This window comes from Ruditapes philippinarum, unplaced genomic scaffold (assembly GCF_026571515.1).
Source record: "Ruditapes philippinarum isolate M1 unplaced genomic scaffold, ASM2657151v2 ctg730_1_1_1_1, whole genome shotgun sequence".
NCBI classification, from domain to species: domain Eukaryota; kingdom Metazoa; phylum Mollusca; class Bivalvia; order Venerida; family Veneridae; genus Ruditapes; species Ruditapes philippinarum.
The window spans coordinates 402583-425759 of NW_026859790.1; the positions used below are offsets into that span (position 1 = coordinate 402583).

Consider the following 23177-nt stretch of genomic DNA (forward strand, 5'->3'; position numbering starts at 1 on the left):
CGACCTCAAGGACATCTGAAAATTGTCACAAACGAGACATAGGGAAATAACAAGTATCTTATCATGTAGGCACTGATAGGCTGTGATAGCGATGGTCGCTATTTGATTGTATTTAATATATGTACAAAGTAAAGCTGACTTTGTGGAGGAATAACTGAAATGTTCCCCCGTGCATTATTTCATGCACGAGGCAGCACCAGAGTAGAAACACCGATCTCGGACAGCTTCCTGACAAAACAAAAAGTACGGAGTCCATGACGAGATTCGGCCATAACCACTCGGCCACGGAGGCAGTAGAAGTCAATGCTAAATGTTAGGATTTTAAATCAAAATTGTTGGCATAAACCTTTCATCTTTGTGAGAGATAAGTGAAATGTGGATTTTGCAGTATCTAAGCGGTTAGAGAGATATACAAAATCAAGAGGACACAAATCGTTACCATGAGAAAATGACCTTAAAGCTGCACGCCTGCAGATGAGCAAAAATATTTCTATGAAATCGAAACTGAGAAAAATGTACTAAGATTTTGGGAAAAGTATAAAATTTCAAAATTCTAGTAAAAATTTACATGTTATGTGTGATTAATTACCGAATTTTTCAGTGTTTATATTTTTTACTGCGTTACTAACGCAGTAAGGTTTTTTTGTGCATATTTTGACCATAGGCTGTAAGTGCCATTATGTGTAAATTGCATTATTTTGGTAATTTTCAAATTTTCATGAAAATAAGCATGAATCTGGGAGTCTGTGATGCTTTGTCTAACAGAACATTTCTTTTGTTTTTTTCTCTCAAAAGGTTAGATACGTTAGACATAAGACAACATTGGGAATAGCATTAAACTTCCCTTTCAGAACTGCATCTCTAGCAGAAATGTATCAACAGTTAATATCACCCATAATATTGTGATGATCCGAGACTTTTTGTAATCCGAGGTACGTGATGAGAGTAAAATACATTTGTATCTTTACTTACAACATTCAAACCACATATATTAAGTGTCAAGCATAGGTTAATATTTAATATTCTTCAATGATTTTTTTTCTAGAAAATTGGGTATATGAACGGACAGACGGACAACAACCCCTCACAATAATAATGGTGAAAATTGGTACTAGTATTATTTATAACAAAACACTGACTGATCCCTTAGTATTTAATGCATTTATCAAGCACTTACAAACAAAAATAATTATGCAACATAATTAATACAGTAGGAAAATTTATATCATGATTCATATATCTTAACTTACATCTCATTAATACATCAATTAATTAAATATCAATTTACAAAATCAGTATTTCATTCACTTAAATTCAAGTTTTTTCTCTCTCACATGTTTACATAAACACAGATAACAGGATTAAAACTTGCTTCCATGTATAAATCTAGGAAATATAGACTAGTTAACCACAGGTTATTATAGTATTAAGGACAATATCTATAAATATCTATTTATAGCCTAGTTGATATGTAACGTTTTATTTAATGTGCCTTCAAACATTTACATTTTTTTATTTGACAACTTGATGGCCAGGCTTAATCAATTCATTTCACAATATCTTGAACAGTGGTGTCATTATTCATGGTAATTTTACAATATTTCAACAAAAATTTCAGAATTCAGGATAATTTTACAATAGATCACAGATCCTCCATTCAATCCTTCACATTCAAAACAATGTAAATCAATAAAAAAAAACATTTATTACTACTTCACTGGTAATCTAAATCACATGCACACTTAAAAAACATGGGTATTTCTCTAACTTTCCAATCATCAGGGAAAAACTTTGGTAGGTTAAATAGGTTGAGATACAAATATTGCACTGACTTCTAGAAATATTTTAATCAATTTTTGATTCATTACTGGGTATATAAAATCATTTATACATAGATACTGCAAGAAGTTCTCTTACATTGAAAGAAAACTATAAAATTATTTCTGACTTAATCTTTAACCTGCTAATTGGTTAGCCCCCCCCCCAACATATATATACAGGCAGATCAATTTGACCAGGCCCTATACTGTTGGTAGCTTAATTTGGTATTATTTATAATCCTAATGGATTGTTTGCAATTCAAAACAGGGCAAATCAAAAATACAAATTCAGCAGGTAAGAGATTAAAAGGAATGATATTTTTGTCAGTGACAGACTGTGAGAGAAGACAGAGTTAGCCTTTTATACTACATGTAGCTTATTATATCAAAATAATGATTGTGATAATGAAAATATATATGACTGTACATTCATTAACGAATCGCAATAATCCCTGCTTCTAGAAGTTTTTCTATTTTTGACGCTACATCTGGGTTCTTCAAGTGCCTGCAAACAAATATAGAAGAAATTATAAAATGTGTTTTATTGAACCCCAAAAAATCCATCTTAAAACCGAATTTTCATATGTATGTTAATTGTTACACAATTTAAAGCTGCAGGCCTCCAGACGAGGCAAAATATTTCAAGAAAATTAAAATTGAGAAAAATATGTTAAAATTTTAAGAAATGTTAATTTTTTCAAGATTTAAGTAATGATTTACATATTTTATGCGATTATGGGCTGATTTTGCAGTATTTATCACAAAATTCTACTGCATTACTAACCCAGTAAGGGATAATTTTGCTTATTTTGTCCTCTTTTTTTGTAATTTATGTGGATTGCAAGAGCTGTCTGCAATGTGTTTTTTTTTCTTTGTTCACTTCACAATATTTTACTTTTTAATACATTTTTAAAAGTTTCATTAAAATTAGCATGAATCTAATGGCATGCTGCTTTAATGATATCAATCAAATCTTATATTGTAAACACTGTTCAAGAGCCACAAGTCCAAAGTACATATATCTATGAAACAAGTTTGTATAATTCCATAAGAGCCCATTAGCATGCACATAATCATTGCTAAAATAGCGCCATAAATTTTTGTTCTGGAACATTTTATCTTTTTTCATACAATATTTATGTGTGTTAAACAACAGAGACATTCTATGTTACAACTCTTAAGAATCAAACACAAGTTTGGAAAAAACATAATTTTACCATTTATAATTTAAAAAAAATATTTCAGTAGATAAAGCTTAATACCCTTGAAGCCCTTTTCTGAATCAAATTACTTACTCTCTTAAAGCATTTGGATCTTTCTGCATTTGTTCAAGTATAAGTCTCATAGCTGGATCAGACAATATTTCCTGTATTTCTGGGTTCTCCATGGCTCGTTTTCTCACCGCCTCTGGGTCACTATTCTCCTGTACAACTGAGCTTCTGTATCCCTGCTGTGCCTCCTGTAATACAATATAACTGTATTATGTCATAATATATTGCTTCATTTGATTGGCCTGTCAATTATGAATACATTATAGCCCTTATTTGAGTCTTTGATCCAGCTTGGGTTATACCAAGTAATTTACGAAACTTAATAATCTGGAATCTCAGCATTTCTAAACCAGAACTTTACAATACTAATCTTACGTAAAACAAGTTCACTTTATACAGTATACCATAGCATTACAGGTTTGTTGCCTAAAACTTTATATTTTTTACATTACTTAAGTAATTTCCAAAAGAAAAAAATATTAATATGACGATATCTAGATTATACAATGAATATTTACAAATACCGTTTACATTGAACAAGAGGGCCATGATGGCCCTGAAGTCACTCACCTGTACATAGGCGCCCGGAGCAAGGCCAGTTTAAAGCCCGGGGCTTTTATTTGAACAAACTTTGTAGACAACCATTAGAAGATGTTTCATGCTAAACATCTAAGGTCTAGCTCATTGGGATTTTTAAAAGAAGATTTTTTAAAGTTTTTTCTTTACACATATAGTTAAAAACAATGACACACCTGGGGCAGGGCCAGTTTTGAACCCAGGGCTTTTATTTGAACAATCTTTGTAGACACTTACTAGAAAATGTTTCATGCTTAATATCTAAACTCTAGCTATTCGGGTTCTTTAAAAGAAGATTTTTAAGTTTTTGCTATACTTGTATAAGGAAAATCAATGTCCCCGGGGCGCGGGCCAATTTTGACTCCAGGACTTTCTATTTGAACAAACTTTGAAGACACTCACTAGAAGATGCTTCATGATTAATATCTAAAATCTTGCTATTTGAGTTTTTTCAAAGAAGATTTTTCAATTTTTGCTATAGTTTTACACATATAGGGAAAATGAATGACCTCCGGGGCAGGGCCAATTTTGACCCCAGGGCTTTTATTTGAACAAACTTGGTACACATCCATTAGAAGATGTTTCACGCTAAATATCTTAGCTCTAGCTCTTTTGGTTCTTTAAAAGAAGATTTTTTAAGTTTTTACTATATGCATATAGGGAAAATCAATGACCCCTGGGGCGGGGCCAATTTTGACCCAGGGCTTTTATTTGAACAAACTTGGTAGACACCCATTAGAAGATGTTTCATGCTAAATATCTTAGCTCTAGCTCTTTGGGTTCTTTAAAAGAAGATTTTTTAAGTTTTTTACTATATGTATATAGGGAAATCAATGACCCCCTGGGGCGGGGCCAATTTTGACCCCAGGGTTTTTTATTTGAACAAACTTGGTAGACATCCATTAGAAGATGTTTCATGCTAAATATCTTAGCTCTAGCTCTTTTGGTTCTTTAAAAGAAGAATTTTTAAGTTTTTACTATATGCATATAGGGAAAATCAATGACCCCCTGGGGCAGGACCAATTTTGACCCTAGGGCTTTTATTTGAACAAACTTGCTAGACACCCATGAGAAGATGTTTCATGCTAAATATCTAAGCTCTAGCTCTTTGGGTTCTTTAAAAGAAGATTTTTTAAGTTTTTACTATATGCATATAGGGAAAATCAATGACCCCCTGGGGCGGGGCCAATTTTGACCCAAGGGCTTTTATTTGAACAAACTTGGTAGACACTCACCAGAAGATGTTTCATGCCAAAAATCTAAGCTCTAGCTCTTTGGGTTTTTTAGAAGAAGATATTTTAAGTTTTTTCTTTTGGTTGCCATGGCAACAAGAGTTCTGCATGGAATTAAATTCTTTGAACAATTTTTAAAGGTGACCACCAAAGGAACATTTCTGTGAAGTTTGGATGAAATTGGCTTAGTGGTTCATGAGGAGATGTCATTTAAAGTAAAAGTTTACGGACGCTGGACGGACGCCTGACGAAAAGCGATCACAAAAGCTCACCCTGTCACTTTGTGACAGGTGAGCTAAAAAACCCAAGCTGTATGGTTAAAACATAAGTTGCTGAAGGTTGACATAAAAAAATTATTATAAGAAGGAGGTATTGCGACTAGAGTATATACATACAGCACAGTTGGGATCTAATTCCAGAGCTTTCTGATAGGCTTGTGCTGCTTTAGAGTTCTCCTTCATCGCAGTAAAAATGGCACCTTTACGTAAATAACCCTTTACTGAAAAACATAAAAGTATTGTGATGAAACGTTAAAGTCACAGATAGTCAATTCTCACTTGCATAAATGTATTAACCATAATAAAACAAAACACTACTGAGTTACACTTCTGAGCAATCATAGTGAGGACATTCAAGGAAACATTAGTCAGTGCTGGACGCTTATGTAAATAAAGTGCAAATATGTTTGAAAATATGTTTACACATACTGTTTACTCTTAGTAACTCAGTCGCTTCACTTTAGTGTAAGAATTTTTAAAGTCTGATCAAAGTTCCTTTTTTTATATATTACTTACTGAGACTCTAAATGTATTGAAACACACCAATTAAATTCAAGCATATTTTCATGTCAAAAGTCTAAGTGTGAAAACAGGCATCTGATCAAAGGTATACTACATTAAGGTAATATGTAGTCATACTGGTACCCACATTTCATGATTGTTGTAATTACCGGTCATCATGTGTAATTGATAAACTGTTAAAATTGCTTTGCTACTTTCACTTAATTGGTTTTAAGAGATGTATAAATTATCTTAAAATGGAGAAAAATACCAAAATAATGAAAATTATCCTTACTAAATTTTGGATCCAATTTAATACATTCATCACAGTCTCGGAGGGCGAGGTTAAATTCCATCAGTTTAGTATAACATGCTGCTCTGTTGCTGTAGATTTTAGCGTCACCAGGGTTACGTTTGATAGCTTCAGCATAATGTTTTAATGCTTCAGGATATTTACCTAAACATACCAAAATAAATATATAATGCATTAAGTAAATTTTTCATCAACAACTAATATAAAGGTATCAATCTTACATAACCATGTAAAAGCAAGGGACAGAAATTGTCATAAAACCAGGTTATTCCGTTAATCCCTTCAGAAATTAAAAAACCAGGTTATTCCGTTAATCCTTTCAGAAATTAAGAGTAAGGTCAGGGGCCCCGTTTGCTGTTTTTTTGGGTTTGTTTTTTTTATTTTAGGGTTTTTTTCCAACATTTATTTCAGTCATATAGGGGGGGTAGTTTTTTTTAAACCCAAATTTGTTCCTGGGGGAGTTCCCCCAGTACAGACTACCCCTTTCCTCCGTGTTTAAAACTCCCAAAAAAGCATCTGGGGGATCAAACCCCAACGCCAGAGGGGTAATGGATTGAAGTCATCTACCCCCTAACCCCTCGACCACGGAGGGGGGCCTTTTTTGCAAATCAAAAGTATTTCCTCCCCCAAATGGGATATTTTTGAAAATACCACAAAAAAGGGCCTATTAATTTCATAAGGGGGCACTTAAAATTCAGTCCCAGACTCAACCTTCTTTTTTTTTCAAAAAGGACAAACATAAAAGGGGAAAAGCACATTTTTACAAAATTTTTGAAAGTAGCTTAAATCATAGGTAAAGGTCATATTAAAAATTTTTCCCAACCATTTTGGTGATTTTTTAAGTTAGTTGAATAAAAAAAAAGGGAGCACCTTTTTGTGGTTTAAATATAACATGTTTTTAATTACCTTGTTGATAAAATTTTCTTTTCCCTTTTGGTTTTTTTCTTGTTTTGGGATAATCGGGGTTTTGGGGGGTAGGGCAATTTCCTTTCCCTTTCCCTTCCCTTTCTTCTGTTTCCCCCAAATCTGAAAATTAAATTTGTTAATTATCTTTGGAAATATAAAATACTTTTTAAACCCCAATTTACTCAAAGGAGTTCATAAGGGCCCCCTAAAAACGCTTACTCTGAGGATAGGGGGTTTACATAAACCCAAAATTTCTATTTTTAGGCCATTTTTATCATTTTTTATAAAAATTTTATTAAAAAGTTTAAAGGGGAAAGGATTTTCATTTAAGCCCAAATTTTTTCATATTATTCGGGAAAAGGGCATGCCATCTTATTCTTTCAAACTGAAACCCACTTTAATAAAAAAATATTTAAGCCCAGATACATTTGAGCACTTCAATAGAGGACCATCCAAATTTCCCTTTTAACTGATGTTTTAACATTCTTTACTTCCCAAAAGAGGAAAAGGATTTGGGAACTTAATAAATAAAATTTTAATTATGGCAAGCAAAGACACGGGTTTTGGTCAAAAATAATTTAAAACCTTGGGGGGGATTTTTGGTTCTGAGGGAGTAAAAAAAAGCCAGAAATGTTTTTTTTTTCGCCCTGAAAGGTTTTGATTTTCATTATTTCGGCCAAAGGCCCAAAGAAAAAATTCAGGTTTGACGATTTTTAGGTAAAACCCAAATTATACATTATAAAATTTTTCCGGGGACTAGGGATGAGTTTCGGAGAAAAGGAAGGTATTTGATTTTGGATCAAATTTTCCAAAGCAAAAGGGATTTTAAACCCTGTATCTTAAAGTGGTTTTTTTTAAAATTAAAAACCCTTACAGTTTACCATTATACTCTGAAAAAGATTTTTAATTAAAAACCCTTAACTTAAAATTTGTTAACTTATTTTCAGTATTTGTTTAGCATTTTTCGGGTGTTCTATTTTTTCGGGAACAAGTTTTTTTTTTCAAATATTTTTTTTTGGGCATTTTCTTTCAATTCTTTTTTTAAGAAGGGCTTTTCCTGTTCTTGCTAAAGCCCTGCAATGATAAATATAAAATAACAATCCTTTAAAGTTTGTTTAAACCTGAAATGTAATTGGTGCTGTCAGTCGAAAAACACAGTTCAGGAATCCATGTTTTGGTAGATGACCCACAATTATTAGCAAGAAAACATTTGTGTGAAATCTTTTTATTCTAGAAGCTTTGAAAATGACAACTACATTTAAAATCATGAAATAGAAATTGTCTAAGTTTAGAAATAGTGAAGTACTAAATGTTATGAGTCATGGATGTAGTACAGTATTCTATATAACTTTGAATAGTTCCCCAAAAGCTAAAAACCAAAATGTATGTGAATTCCTAATAATCCCTGCAAAATAACTTATTTTTAGATCATAGGCCATTTTGGCCTTCAACCCAGGCAGAAGTATAGGCCCAACAATATATCACAGCGACCAAAACATTTATTGTGGGCAAAATAAAGACAACAGTTTATATCATGTTTTATTCACATCATTAAAGTTTCAATTTATGCACGGAAAATCTGTCAGCCATTTTTCAATAAAATTTTCTCATTTTCTGTTCTTATATACTCAGATGCTTCACTTCAGATGTTTAATTTAGCCGATTCATGTTTTGTTGTTCACAAATTTTTTTAAATGGGTCAAATCTAAAAAAAAAAGGTATTCTTAAACAGAAAATTTACGATTACTTGTTCTTTAACAAGCAAACTTTTATGATTATAATCGAGCATTGTCCGTATATTTCCACTAACCATAAGGTGAATAATATAGATTATGCATAAATGATTGGCATACATGCATTACGCAAATCTTACTGGAAGTACATATACTGATGACATACTACACAATTATTTCGGGAAAATATTGAAACTAGTTTTATACGAAAACACATTCTGAATTCAAACGCCCGTCAGGCTTACTACCTTTGGAGTTTTGCAGGCCCGAATTAGATTTTACAAGCCTCAGGCCTGTGCCTAATTTCGCAGACTGAATAATACCTACATTGCTTGTAAATTCGATTGTTTACCTTCAGGTCAACAAGATATATTAAATACTTTGACCAAGCATTACACCAAGGCTACTCATAGTGGAGTCAAAAAAACAACTATGTAAAGACAATGCAAAATTGCGAAACACTAGTTCTTTTTTAATTATGTTTTGAACAGGATTTTGTTGTTTACGGATAGATAACTCAAGTTTACTTGTATTTATATGTGCTAGAAATAAAGATTTCAGACACTAACGATAATTTATCCTATCCAAAACAAGCATCAACTTTTATGGAATGGAATTTCAAAACAAAGATTTTGTGAGAAATAAAGAATCCAAAACTGACTACATATATCAGAATATTTGTAGATACCAACTGGCCTGCAAAATTTAACCAAAGAGAGATGGAGATACTAATGCCCATGTGATTACAATAGCTCTCCTTATACTTTGAAAAGTTTAAAAAACTAAAAATGAAATGGGCCTTGTATGAAATAACCAAAAAAAAAAAAAAAAAAAGATTTTGTGACAAATAATGAATACAGAAACTGATTACATGTAAAGGTTGGGACTGATTTTATCATGCGGGGCTTACTTTGGCTATTGCTGGATTAGTCATCTGCGCGTGGTGTTTTGGTCGGCCAACATCAACTGCGCCTTTCCCACATGTTTGATATACAAACTCATCAGTTACTTTTTTCTGTTCAAAGTAAACAGCTGTAATACAAAAATAAAACAGAATATAGTTCAATAACTTATAGTAATGGAGCTATATGTATAAAATATTCTCGTCATCACATTGACATAGCAACAACAGTTAATATTCAAAATAAATAGACTTGCTTATACTTTAATACTAACATTTGATGTCACAAAAATAAAAATTTTACAGTTTTGCCATTTTAGTTTTTTTTATAACAAATTTCCAAAAAACGGGTTTTTAACTCCCACAAAAAAGTAAATTAAAATTGGGGAAAAACCAAAGATAAAAAATATAAACTGTGATTTTAAGATTTTTCTAAAGGGCTTTCCAGAATCCCAAAGCTTTTGCCCCAAATAGTACATAAATTTTTTTTATTTTGTTTTTTATAAATTTTAAAATAAATTACCAAAGCTTTGTTTTTTTAAGGGTTAGGTCATCCCCCTGTGGGGGCCCAAAAATTTAACGCTTCCCTCATAATTTTTGGTTAAAGTTTTCATCAAACTCCCTTCGTTTTTATTTTGCTGCTTTCCCCCTTTTTTCCTTGCTTCCTTCGCCTGAATAGTCAACATTAAAACCTTTACAGTACTATACTAGTAGGTGAAGTACTTAACAGTGTAAGTATTTTATAACAAGTTGTGCTGCAGGAAAAAAATACCATAACAAATAAAGTTAAATGACAGAAAATCAGAACAGTGCACAAAAAAAAACACACACACATCCATGCATGACATTAATAAAGTAAAATAAAAGAAAAGGCAGATGAAAAAGAAACTAATGCATGAGTAAAATGTCAACTACGCAAGTAAAACTACCATAATACACACATTGCTCACAATGTCAGTAACACAAAGTGTAATAGAAATCTTAATCTTAAACTACAGAAACACTTGTAAGACATGTATAATCCCCGGGTATGACTGTACTGTACTGAACAACAAAAATTCAGGTAAGCACCTTTGTTAAGTTGGACCAGTGTTTTATCACCTTTTTTCTGTTCATCTGATTCCTGAGCTTTCTTTTTGTTTTATTTTGACCTGAGTTATGAGGTTGGGGGGAGCTAGATTGGAGTTAGGCCTGAATGGGCTGAGGGCTTTGAGGTAGTTGACTGAGGCTCTGACGGGCGCAGTCCCGTCTAGGAAAAATCTTCAGGATCTTCCATTAGTTTGTAGATTAATACAAGTAGAACTCCCAAACAGTAAATCATACGCGTATCATTTATATTTCTGGAAAAAAATAAAGAAAAAGTACATTTGAGCCGCGTCATGACAAAACCAACATAATGGGTTTGCGACCAGCATGGATTCAGACCAGCCTGCGCATCCGCGCACTCTGATCAGGATCCATGCTGTTCACTTACAAACCCTATTACAAGTAGAGAAACTGATAGCGAACAGCATGGATCCTGATCAGACTGCGCAGTCTGGTCTGGATCCGCGCTTGTCGCAAACGCACTATGTTGGTTTTGTCGTGACGCGGCTCTTTTGATTAATTATTCAATACTTTATTGTTGCAGGTAGAACAAAGAAAAAACTCTGATTAGTATTATATACAAGTGTAGACTGTGTAACTGAGGTGAATAAATGATCTTTACAGGCCATCTAAATAGCTTTCTTATACAATAGAAGTTATACGGTATGTTTGAAAGAAACTAGCCATTCTTTAATTTATGGTTAATAAAAATCATATGTGGTAAACATACTATTTTAGATCATAAACATATCGTGCTATTAGCACAAGTGTAACTAATAAAATAAATATTTGTGTCAATACATCTTTAACTCTTATGTAAAATGGGGACTAATTTAGAATTAAAATAGTACATACTGCATGCTACCACTTAGTCTCATCATATCTATTTGTTGTCTAAACATTGGGTCCTTTAAATATTCTCTACTTTTGGGATCAGCTTCCAGTTTCTTCATGGCATCAGGTTGAGTAAACGGGTTACCTATAGCAGAGCTACCACCAGGACCTGAAACATCCCTTTTATTAATATATTTATCCCAAAAAATTTTAAAATTACATTTGTTGAACCCGTTGCACATAAGTTGTTGGGTTATATTTTTTGGCCCCACGACATAAACACTTTTCTTTAAAACATCAAGAAACCTTTAAAAAAAAATGTTTCCCAAGGTTTTTTTTTCTTCTCCCCCAAAAAAAACAGCAAACAAATTAAAATTTTTACACCAAATTTAAAAAATTAGGTAACCCGTTTCTTTTAAACAGGGTTTTTAACCCGATCCAGTATCAAAATTCAAGGGGGCTTTTTTTAAACCCGTTTTTTTAAACATGTTTTTCCATTTTTTTAAAACAATTTTTTTTTTGGGGGTCTATATTTCCTACACAATGTTTAACCAATATTAATTTTATAAGTTTCCATTTCTAGTTGAAAATACATTTTTCTGGCTTTCAGTTTCTATAGAATAACAACAAAGATAGCAACAAATACAAACTTAACTGGGCCACCCTGTTGTATGGCCCCCTGTTAAACCCTAACTTCAATATATCATAAACAAGATCGGTTTTTTTTTTTGTTTCGTTTTTTTATTTGTTGATTTTTACCAACACTAGTTCTGTCATTCAATTATTTTAAAGCACATTTGTAGCGAATTTAAGCACTTTTTAAGCACTTTTCAAGAGAGTTATCAAATTCAAGGACTTTTAAGCACTTTTTATCATTTTAAAGCACTTTTTAAGAAAGGGACTGAAATTTAAGCACTTTTTAAGACTGTACGAACCCTGTTAATTGAGGCTTGAACAGGGCTTTAAGCAAGATTTTTACATATACGAGGGTTGTCCTAATATTTTCTGACAAGATTTTTTTTAAAGCTAAAAAAAAACAGGTACGGAATTTTTATATTTTTAAATTTTTATAAACCCCTATAATTTTAAAATTTTTTACCCAAATTTTTATTTGATAAATATCAACAAACAAACCCAAAAAAAAATTTCCATAAACCCCCATTTGGGAACTTTAAATGAATACGGCGCACGTCCAACGTCCAAAGACAGGTTAAATGTATTATAAGGGCCTTTTTTAAAAAAACTCTCAAGGGTTTTTAAAAGCCCAATTTAATTTGGGACCCCTAAATTTGTCAATTTTTTGACTTAAATCTTTTTTGTTGTTTTTGGTCTGTTAATGTTGGATTGGGGATTTAAATTTAATTTTTTTCTATACGCGAACTTTCCGGTCTCGTTCACCTGGGTTTTTTGACCCGTAGGAAAAAGGCAAAAAAGATCGGTTTTCCTTTTCCATGTTTTCCTTATTTTTTGCCTTTTTTTCCCCCACAAATTCTTTTAAAAGTCCCATTTTTTAAATTTTTCCCATTTTTTTTATGATATATTTTTTATTTAAATTTGTAAACTTTTTTTGTTTCCCTTTAAATTTAAATTTTAAAATAAAATTTTCAGAGATGATTTTAAACCCTAGCCCGAGGAATCAACTTTACATTTTGCGACACAAACATCAGATATTTGGGGAAAAATACTAATTTAAATTTTAGCCCATTCATTTAAAAAGATTTAAAATTTTTGAAAGTGCGCCCCCGGGAACCCCAAAAAACCCAAAGTCGTTAATTTCTGAAAATTTCTAAGTAAAATAGGGGTTAAATTTTTTTGTTAAAAATTTTTTTTGTTTAATGGTTTAAAATAATAAAAATTTTAAAAGTTTTATGTTTTGGGGAAATTTTTTTTAAATTTGGGGGTTTTAAAAAAGAACCCGGGTAAAAAATTTTTTTTCATGCTTTTGGGACCCAAACCCCCCCGTAATTTTATGTTTTCTGCAGTTTTTTTATACCAAAAAAAAAAAATAGGAATATCCTTATTTTTTTTTGGTTTTTTGATATACTGACTTTTTTGGGGCAACAGAAATTTTTCTTAAGGGTTGTCAACCAAAATTCTGACAGAAAAAATTTTAAAACCTTTTATCAAAACTTTCAAACAAACAGACTAAATGTTTAAGCAAAAATGGGGCCCTGTGTTTATTTCAGAAGCAAAAAAAAACCTTATATGGGTATTTTTGCCAAATAAAATACCTCTTCATACAATTTCTGAAAACCCGTCTTTACTGAAAGCAAACCCCAAAAATTAAGGTGGAGTTTGTTTAAAATTGAAAGGAAAAAAGGTTTTAAAACCCCAAACCCGTTTAAAATTTGACTCCCGCCTCCCGCTAAGCCCCCCTTTTAAAATGTTGATTTCCGGCTCAATTTCAGACCTTCTTTTAAAGGGGTTTTTTTAGCCTCTTCAATCTCTTTAAATAACCCCAGATTGGGTTTCCCTTTTTGTTCCAACCCTTTAACATTTTTATATGATGATTTTACATTTAATACTTTGAAATTTTAAAAAATATGATTTATATTTAGTTTAAAAAAACTTTTTTTTAAAAACCCTTTAATAAAAAAACTGTTTTCATGATAAAACTAAGGATTCCCCAATTTTTTTTTTAAATATTTAAAGAGTTTTGGCTTTTTAAAGATATCTGAATAAAGCTTTTACTGTTTCTCTTTCTAAAATTTACTCCTAATTTTAAAAATTGGGGCATATTCCCAAAACCTTTTTATCCAATCTGGCCTCATCTCTAAAAGGGCCCTTTTTTGCCTTTATCAAGTGTTGTTTTTTAATTTCCTTTCCCCTTAAAATATGGGGCTGCTGATCTGTTATTTTTACAAATCTCATTGTTATCTGTGTCAGGCCTCTGTAAAACAGCCTCAAAGCCTCCTCATTTAAATTTCTCTCAGCTAATGCTTTTTTCCCCCTCTACTTTCAACGTTTCTGGGGCCTTTCATAGGGGGTCAATAAAAAAACAGGGGGCAGGGATAAAACATAGCCCAGGCCCTGTCTTTAGCTAGGTTTTTTTGGGTCTGAACTTTTTAAAAATCCCCAAGATATTACAAAAAATTTTTAATCCTTCCCCCCAAAAAAAGGTTAAAAATGAATGGTAAAAAAAAAACAAGCCCAAAAAAAGGGAAATTGGCATACAAAAATAGGATTGGATTTGCCCTTTTTCCAAAAGAAAGGTAAATAGTATAAGGACTTTTGTCACACCCACAAAGGGTCAGACCAATAATATAAATCCCCAAAATTTTTCACATTTTGGAATGATATTATTTTACAATTTTGTTTTCTTCAGTTTACCTTTTTACTTTCATTTTAAATCATATTTTACCAGAAAAAAAGGGGAAAAGGAAATGATTTTATTCTTTAAAGTGCATAAAAGGGAAAGACAGGCTTTTGAGATTCTATTTGTGGGGACAAAAGCCCAAAAGGAAATGGAGAAAATTAAATAATGTGAGGGAATACTGATTTTGACATCAAGGAAGCCCGTTATTTGGCACAACTTAGGCTTTTTGGTTTACCGAAATTTGGGATTGGGGCATTTTTACGACTAGAGAACATTTAAATTTTTTTTTTATTTTTTAAAAATTATTTACAACCCGGGAAAAATGATTTAATTTTATTTTAGGGAAAAGTTCTAAAGAAAAAATTAAATTTCCCATTTTACTTTGGGCCCCTGGGGGGTAACAGCTGTTTTGTAGTTTTTATTTTAAACCCTCAACAAAGTCTAATATTGCACCCTTTAATTTTTTTTTTTAATACCACCAGAACTCAAGGGTAAGTTTTCAAAAAAAATTGGGTTAAAACCCCACTCCCCCCGGGGATTTATTTTAAACTTTAAAAATTTTTAAATTTAGGATTATTGCAATTTTTACACAATCTTTAAAAATTTTTAAATTGGGGGGAATAAAAATCTGATTTCGGGAATTTTATTTTTTCTTTCATTCAATTTCTACAGTTCAAAAATTAATTTATTTATACTATTTTAACTATCTTCCAAAAATGTCAAACAAATTCAATTACAACATTCTTTGCAAAAAGTTTTTTTTAAAATCCAAGCCCAAAATTTATATTTTTAGGAGCCCCCAAAATGGCCTTTTGTGGTTGGCGGTAGGAGATAAATTGTTTAACTTTTTTGACATCTTACAAAATAAGGTTGCCATTCCCCTTCCAGATTATCTAAAAATTGTTTAAGGACCAACTCATAACTCCCATTCCCATGCTTTCACAGTCAATGAATTTAAGACTTTGAATTTACTAGCCCAAATTCCAGTTTTGAATATTTAACTAAATTTTCTTAAAATTTTCACTGGCCCGAACTAATTTTCACTGGCCACGGGCCAGTGCTAAATTCTATGACTGTATCAATGTATTTTGCAATGTCACAAGAATGGCTTGGTATAAATTTTCATTACCAAAATTATTGAAAACTCTTTCATTACTATTACGTGCAAGATGTAAATAGGATAGGAAACCAAAACCAGCAACAAGCTCTTTTAAACTTATCTAAACGATTTTTTTACAGGAAACAAATCAAACAATTAAAAAGAAGTTAAGTCAACAGTACCATTCAAATTAAAAAGTCCAAAATGTCACTCAGAATTAAAAATGCAAGTCCACAAATATATTCTAATCCAAGAAAATAAAATTAATTTTTGAGTCTAAATCCAAGAATGATTATCACAAAGTAATTTTTAGTTTAAATTAAAGCACAAAAGTTTTTAAGTAATAAATCCAAAGATGCCCCCATGAAAAAACACAGCGTCTTAAAAAACTTTTCTAGGAAAGTTCCCGAATAATCCAAAATAAATATTAAAAGGGCTTTACCAGGGAAGTAAATTTAAATGGATATCATTTTTCCTTTTAAAATAAACAGTAAGTTCCAGAATTTTTTTAAAATAAAAATATTTAAGTTTTTTCCCCAAGTTTCTTCCCCCCTTTTTTTTGGGAAAATTCTGAAAACACTAAGTTTAAAAAACTTGTTAATAATGAGTTTTAATTAAAAACCCAAACCAGTTTATTCATAAATTGGGGGAAAATGCGACAGTTTGGGCTTTGTGTCGATCGGAAATAAAGGGCCCAGCTGGGCTTGGGGGGGCCGAGCTGACCCTGATTAGTTGATGGGCTAGCGCAACCATAAATCGAACGGTCGAGCTTTAAACGATTATTCCCGGCTGATAAAAGTGGAGATAAAAATATAAATGAAAACACTTTAAATTAATATTACCTGTTGTTTCTTTGTATCTGCCATGTTTTTCAGGAAAATTCTAGAATATGATAAGAGTAACTTCCCTTTACCGGTTCAGGTCAACCTCCAAAAAGATTAAAAATAAACCGGTACGTTACGATACCGAAATCAACTTGATTTCGGTAAAGTTACCGAAATCAACTTTTCATTACCGAAATCAACTTATAAAGTCACAATTAAGCGTTTTAATATATTTTTTCATTATAATCTATTACAATAGGTTAAGTTTGACTTTCATGCAAAAAATCAGTTCGAAATATTTAATAATTATGAAATTAGAAACAAATAACTAGATTTAAATATCAAGATTACTTCCCTGATTTGTCACTAACAGAAATATATGTTACCATACCGAAATCGGCTTGTAAAATCACAATTAAGCGTTTTATTATGTTTTTTTTTTCATTATAATTTATTACAATAGGTTTAGTTTGACTTTCATGCAAAAAATTAGTTCGAAATTTTAATAATTATGAAATTAGAAACAAATATGAGTGGAGTGCGCATGCGCGCGAAGAAGTCGTGTTTTTCACGAGGGGAATAAAAAATCCTCTTATTTAATTAACTTCTTGACTACAAGTGACTTTTAAATACACCAATTACTTGCTAAATATCCCTTTTAATATAAGAAACATGTTTTTTGTGCTCACGTAAGTCAGGTATCACCATGTGAACGTTAAAACCCCACGAGGCTGTGCACCATACCCCACCCACCTGCCCACAACGCTACAAGATGGCGCCGACTCTATCGCCAGTTTTCGTTTCCTTTTTACTGTTGGTATTTCTTGAGAAAACCATTAACTACAGCCAACAACAGACCCCAAGAAACATTATATCAAACATGGGATGTGTGAAATGTGTCTTAAACACAATGAGAATTTTCCACCATAGAAATAGGCCCTTCCTAGACCCGAGGAAGACTTTACCTGTCTTTATTCTATTACTGGCTGGAGACATTGAACAGAACCCTGGCCCAGGTGATAAAAGTACTTGGCCATGTGCATTGTGTGACATGCCGGTCACATGGACCCAGCAAGGAGTAGAATGTTTTGATTGTGATATCTGGTACCATCAGTCCTGTCTATCTATGTGTAGTGGTGACCGAAAAAACCTAGACAGACCTAGCGTAGTATGGAAATGTTGTAAATGTGACAGTTTAAATTGTGATAGTTTCACTTTCCACAGTTATGAACTACAGTTATCCAATAATTTTGAGCCAATCTCAATGCTAGATTGTACTCTTGACTCAGTAAACAATGAAGTCTTCTCCCCTCTCCACACCAGCAGTCCTAAGCAGCCAAACACCAGTAACAGTATACCCATAAGCTCGTTACACAGAACCAGGTCTAAAAAATCAACTCTACATGAGGACCCATATAACTTACCAAAGAAACAGAACCTTCGTATCCTTAACGTTAATTGCAGGAGTATTCGTGATAAAACCTCGGAATTTAAAGCTGCTGTGAACTATATAAAACCAGATGTAATCTGTGGAACAGAGTCTTGGCTCCATGGAGTAAAACCAGGCAAAAACCCAACACTAAATGCAATTAAATCATCAGAAATATTCCCTGAAAACTACGTTATCTATAGAAATGACAGAGAAACTAAAGGAGGTGGTGTTTTTATAGCCATACATACTGACTTATCTTCCACAGAATGTGTTGAATTTGTGACGGATTGTGAACTTTCAGTGGCAAAAATATGTGTAAAATCCTTAAAAACTATATACGTTAGCACCTTCTATATGCCTAAAAGGAACATTAAAGACATAAATAACCTGAAAAAATCACTCGACTTGATAAATGAAGGTAAACCAAAAGAAATTATACTATGTGGTGACTTTAACTGCCCAGATATTGAATGGGATAGGCTGTGGGTTAATACCAAAGATGCCCAAGACAGAACTGTACAGCAACAATTGATTGATATAACATCAGAACACAATCTCACACAGATCCACAGAGAACCAACAAGACAAGGAAACCTATTAGATCTGACTTTTACTACAAATACATCGCTTGTGAAAGCATCCTCTAACGTACCTGGCATATCAGACCACGACATGGTAGTCATTGACACTGAAATCAAACCCACGTATATAAAAAAGAAACCTAGGAAAATTTACAAATATAATAAAGCTGACTGGGAAACCATAAAAAAAGACTGCCTCGAGCTGTCCGAGGAGATACAGACTATGTCTCATACAGGAAAAACAGAATTGAAGGACATTGTTCAAAAACCGAATTCATTCTAGTATTGAAAAGAATGTACCATCGAAAATTCAAAGACACATCAACAAACTACCTTGGCTCAACCATAACCTTAAAAAATCTAAAGAAAAAAGGTAGGCTTTATAAACAAGCAAAGAAAACAGGATCATGGACTAAATTCAAACAATTCCAAAAAGAATGCAAGAGGGATATGCGCAGGGCTGAATGGGACCACGTAAACAGGATCATCACTGAGGGTATGGAAAAGAAAAACTCTAAACCATTTTGGAACTACATCAAGTCGAAAAAACAGGACAACATTGGGATTGCTCCCCTAAAGAAGAAAGGAAATCTCTTCTCGGACTCTAAAAGCAAAGCAGAAATACTACTAGAACAATTTAAATCAGTATTCACCAAAGACAACAGTAATTATCTACCTGAGATGAAAGAGAAAAACAAATACCCTACTATAAGTAAACTTACTATAAAACCAGATGGTGTGCTGAAACTACTTAAAGACATAAACATTAACAAAGCAAATGGCCCAGACAACCTACCAAACATAATTCTCAAAAACTGTGCAAATGAACTAGCGAATGGCCTAAGTTGCATTTTCCAGCTCTCTATTGACACGGGTGAACTCCCAAGGGATTGGAGGGATGCAAACGTTACCCCAGTCTTCAAGAAAGGCGACAGGCACTCAGCTGAAAACTATCGACCAGTGAGTCTTACATCAGTTCCAAGTAAGATCTTAGAACACATCATATGCAGCCACTTACTTAAACACCTGGAAAAACATCGTATATTAACGTCACTTAACCACGGTTTTCGCTCTGGTTTTTCAACAGAAACACAACTACTAGTAACCATGCATGACCTACTTTCATCTTTCGAAAGAAAACAGCAAGTAGACGTCGCCATTCTGGACTTCTCCAAGGCGTTTGATACCGTCCCCCACGATCGTCTGCTTTGGAAAATAGAGAACTATGGAATAAAAGGAGAACTACTAACCTGGCTGTCGTCCTTCTTGAAAGAGAGAACAATGAATATAGTAGTCGAGGGAGAACATTCCAAGAGCACCCATGTTGAATCGGGCGTGCCCCAAGGTACTGTACTAGGACCACTGATGTTCCTTTGTCACATAAATGACTTACCATTAAGCGTTAAATCACAAGTCAGACTGTTCGCAGACGATTGCCTCCTCTATAGAGAAATTGAAAACCACAAAGATCACATAACTTTACAAAAAGACCTTAAAAGCCTTGAGAACTGGGCGTCAGAGTGGGGAATGAGGTTCAACGCTGGTAAATGCTATATACTGAGCATCAAAAACAAGACATCACACTTCTATGAACTCAATAATACTATCTTAAAACACGTGGACTCAAATCCTTATCTTGGTGTACTTATCTCCAACGATCTGACATGGACCAACCATATTACAAATATATGTAAAAAAGCAAGTTCAACCTTGGGCTTTCTTAGAAGAAATTTGAAACATTGCCCTCTAGATTGTAGAAAAACAGCCTTTATAGCCCTTGTACGTTCGAAAATAGAATACGCTTCAATCATCTGGGACCCGTTCTTGAAAAAAGATATTGATAAACTGGAAAATATACAAAGATTAGGAGCAAGATTCATTATGAATGACTACAAGTCAAGAAAACCAGGATGTGTTACAGATATGCTGACCAGCTTGAAACTCGACTCACTACAAGACCGTAGGACCTACAACCGCCTTGTAATGCTCTACAAGATAGCAGGGGGTATGGTGCCAGCAGTGGACCCTGATAAATACCTGACTCAGAAAGTTGAAGGACGCTTAATTAAACCAAAGAGATTCAGTGACTGTGAAACCACAAACATTATAAGAGTAGCCAATAACACTAGATCATTTAAAACTATAAACGCACAAACAAATCAATTTAAAAACTCCTTCTTTGTGAAAACACTTGAGGATTGGAACCATCTGGAAGATTCAGTTGTGCATGCAGTTACAATAGGGGGCTTCAAATCAGCCCTTCAGAAACTCGACTAGAGTTCCTCCACTCCCCCGTAGGACATATACCAGAAGTGGTCCTCCTACGTATTCACACAGATACAGATACAGATATCTAAATATCAAGATTATATACTAAACGAACCGAAATATATGTTACCATACCGAAATCGGCTTGTAAAAGTTAAAATAAACATGTTAATAGATCTTATTTAATTAATTAATATAATATCATTCAAACTGAACCATAAACAAAGGAAAATAATATTTAATTATAAAAAATGATGATGTTATAGCGGATATGTAAATTATATCATGATTACTTCCCTTGTTATTAATGTGTTGCATTAATTTACCGAAATCAAATCAGATTTCATTACAAAGATGAGAACAACCCCTAAATAATTTGCATGAATTTCAGAAGTCTATGAAAAAAAAAGATATTTGAGTGAGTTTTAAATTTTTAATTCATATTGTATATTTTCAATGTTTAAATTTTCCCTTGAGTTAGATAACATAGCAGCGATGTCCGATCATAGATTTTGAAAAATACGATTTTATTAGTAAATTGTTATGCACGACAATCACGTGCAGATATATAAAATGCTTGTGCTAATGTCTTGTAATAAATGGTTGATGTACATACATAATTTGTGTACCAAATATCTCTAAACCTGCAATATATTTTATTGCTAAAAAAAGAAAAGAAAAAGAAAAGAAAAAAGATGGGCCATGAAGAGCGCGCACCCCCGTGGTGTGGCCTGGATGCACTGAACAGCTAGATATTACACGCGATATCTATTCAGTTGCAGCTGAACGCTCTCATCAATGCAGTCGGGTTCTCTTTAATTTCAAAAACATAAATTATCTTAAATAATCACTATATATGTATCAAACATGTATTTTATATATATAATTTAAACTTTAAAGATAGTTATTCTTCTTATTCACTGCAGAATAATGCCAAATTTTGTAATGTTCACAGTTCTTATTCTTGTTTGACTAGTGAGGGTATTTCTTTAACTAATGAATGTATAAAAGATGTGACCATGCTTATTGTTTTCTTTTTGATACTAATAACATCTAAATGATACTGCTTAACAATCAATTCTGATTATAAATAGCAAATCAAAGTTGTTTTTATAAATGTATGTGGATTAAGCATGAAATTGAGAAACCCGGACTTCATGAGTTTTATTTATATGTATGACATCTTATGTGTCGCAGAAACAAAACTTGATCAATTTGATGAAATTGATATTAATGCTTACTCTTGTAAGGGTATAAACAGATCTGGTGCTAAGCGTAAATCTGGGGTCGTCGGCGTTGTTTTAAAAAATTCTATACTGATTCTATTTGCTTTCTTGATTTGAGTTGTGAAAACTTTCTTTGGTTTAAATAAAAAAAACAACGACTATAATTGTATTTTGGAATTGTGTATATTCCCCCAGATCGGCCACGTTATAGTACGCTTGAAATTTTCTATTCTTTAGAAAATTCTATTGTAGAAATTACTTTTTTTATATGATAACGCATCTTTTTGTATTGTTAGTGATTTTAATGCCAGAAGTGACATTTTGTCTGATTTTACTGATTTTGAGAATTACACCGTAAAAGACAACTTTAGAGATGATATAACTGATGCATTAAATCGTAACAATTTACTTGACCTGGGTTTTCCAGCATATCTGGCAATGTTATCGATTATGTTTTATTTTCGGGTGAAAATTTTCCAAGAGTAAAGCACTTTGATATTTTGAATTATGATCCTCTATATTCAGATGTACATCGCCCTACTGAATTTTGTATTGACTCGTCTAATTCTATTTCATGTTTGTCAAATGTTACAGATAAAGATATTGAAATAGTTGATGAGGATCAATGTGTTAAACCAATGTGGGTCAATGAAGAAGCTCCACAATTTATGAAAGAATTTGATAATGATGTCATAGATGATATTCATGTGCAACTGTCTGACTTGCATGTTAATAAAAATTATAGTGAAGTTATTGTTAATGACTTAACTGAAAAATGTTCAAGAATCATTCCGGATGCTGCTGATAAATGTGGTTTTCTAAAGCAAAAACTGTCTAGTAAAAAGGGTATGACAAGTAATGTGTTTGTTAATCATAGCAAACCCTGGTTTGATAAGTTGTAGAATGTATTGCAAACAGTATTTGCATGCAAAGGGTTAATATAGAAGGTTTCACTTCACTACAAACTATGGAACTTTGAT

General features: G+C 32.6%; 1 protein-coding gene across 1 annotated transcript; it reads right to left on the reverse strand.

Moving 5' to 3' along the window:
- Positions 1-1139: 1139 nt before the first annotated feature.
- Positions 1140-16732, reverse strand: LOC132757931 (stress-induced-phosphoprotein 1-like). The gene is made up of 10 exons (XM_060749433.1): positions 16709-16732; positions 12045-12064; positions 11473-11631; positions 10784-10871; positions 10151-10202; positions 9541-9662; positions 5974-6169; positions 5295-5398; positions 3116-3279; positions 1140-2325 (listed from the first exon to the last, which is right to left on the reverse strand). The coding sequence occupies exons 1-10, from the start codon at positions 16730-16732 to the stop codon at positions 2253-2255; spliced, it is 1002 nt and encodes a 333-aa protein (XP_060605416.1). The 3' UTR covers positions 1140-2252.
- Between the last annotated feature and the right edge of the window lie 6445 nt (positions 16733-23177).

What these genes read in the sequence shown, in the direction of transcription:
- LOC132757931 (XM_060749433.1), bottom strand. Translation starts at nt 16,732, where the DNA reads ATGGCAGATACAAAGAAACAACAG. An exon ending in CAGATACAAAGAAACAACAG is followed by an intron (nt 12,065 to 16,708) that starts GTAATATTAATT and finishes GTTATTCTATAG; the next exon opens with AAACTGAAAGCCAGAAAAAT. An exon ending in TAAATTGGATCCAAAATTTA is followed by an intron (nt 5,399 to 5,973) that starts GTAAGGATAATT and finishes TATGTTTTTCAG; the next exon opens with TAAAGGGTTATTTACGTAAA.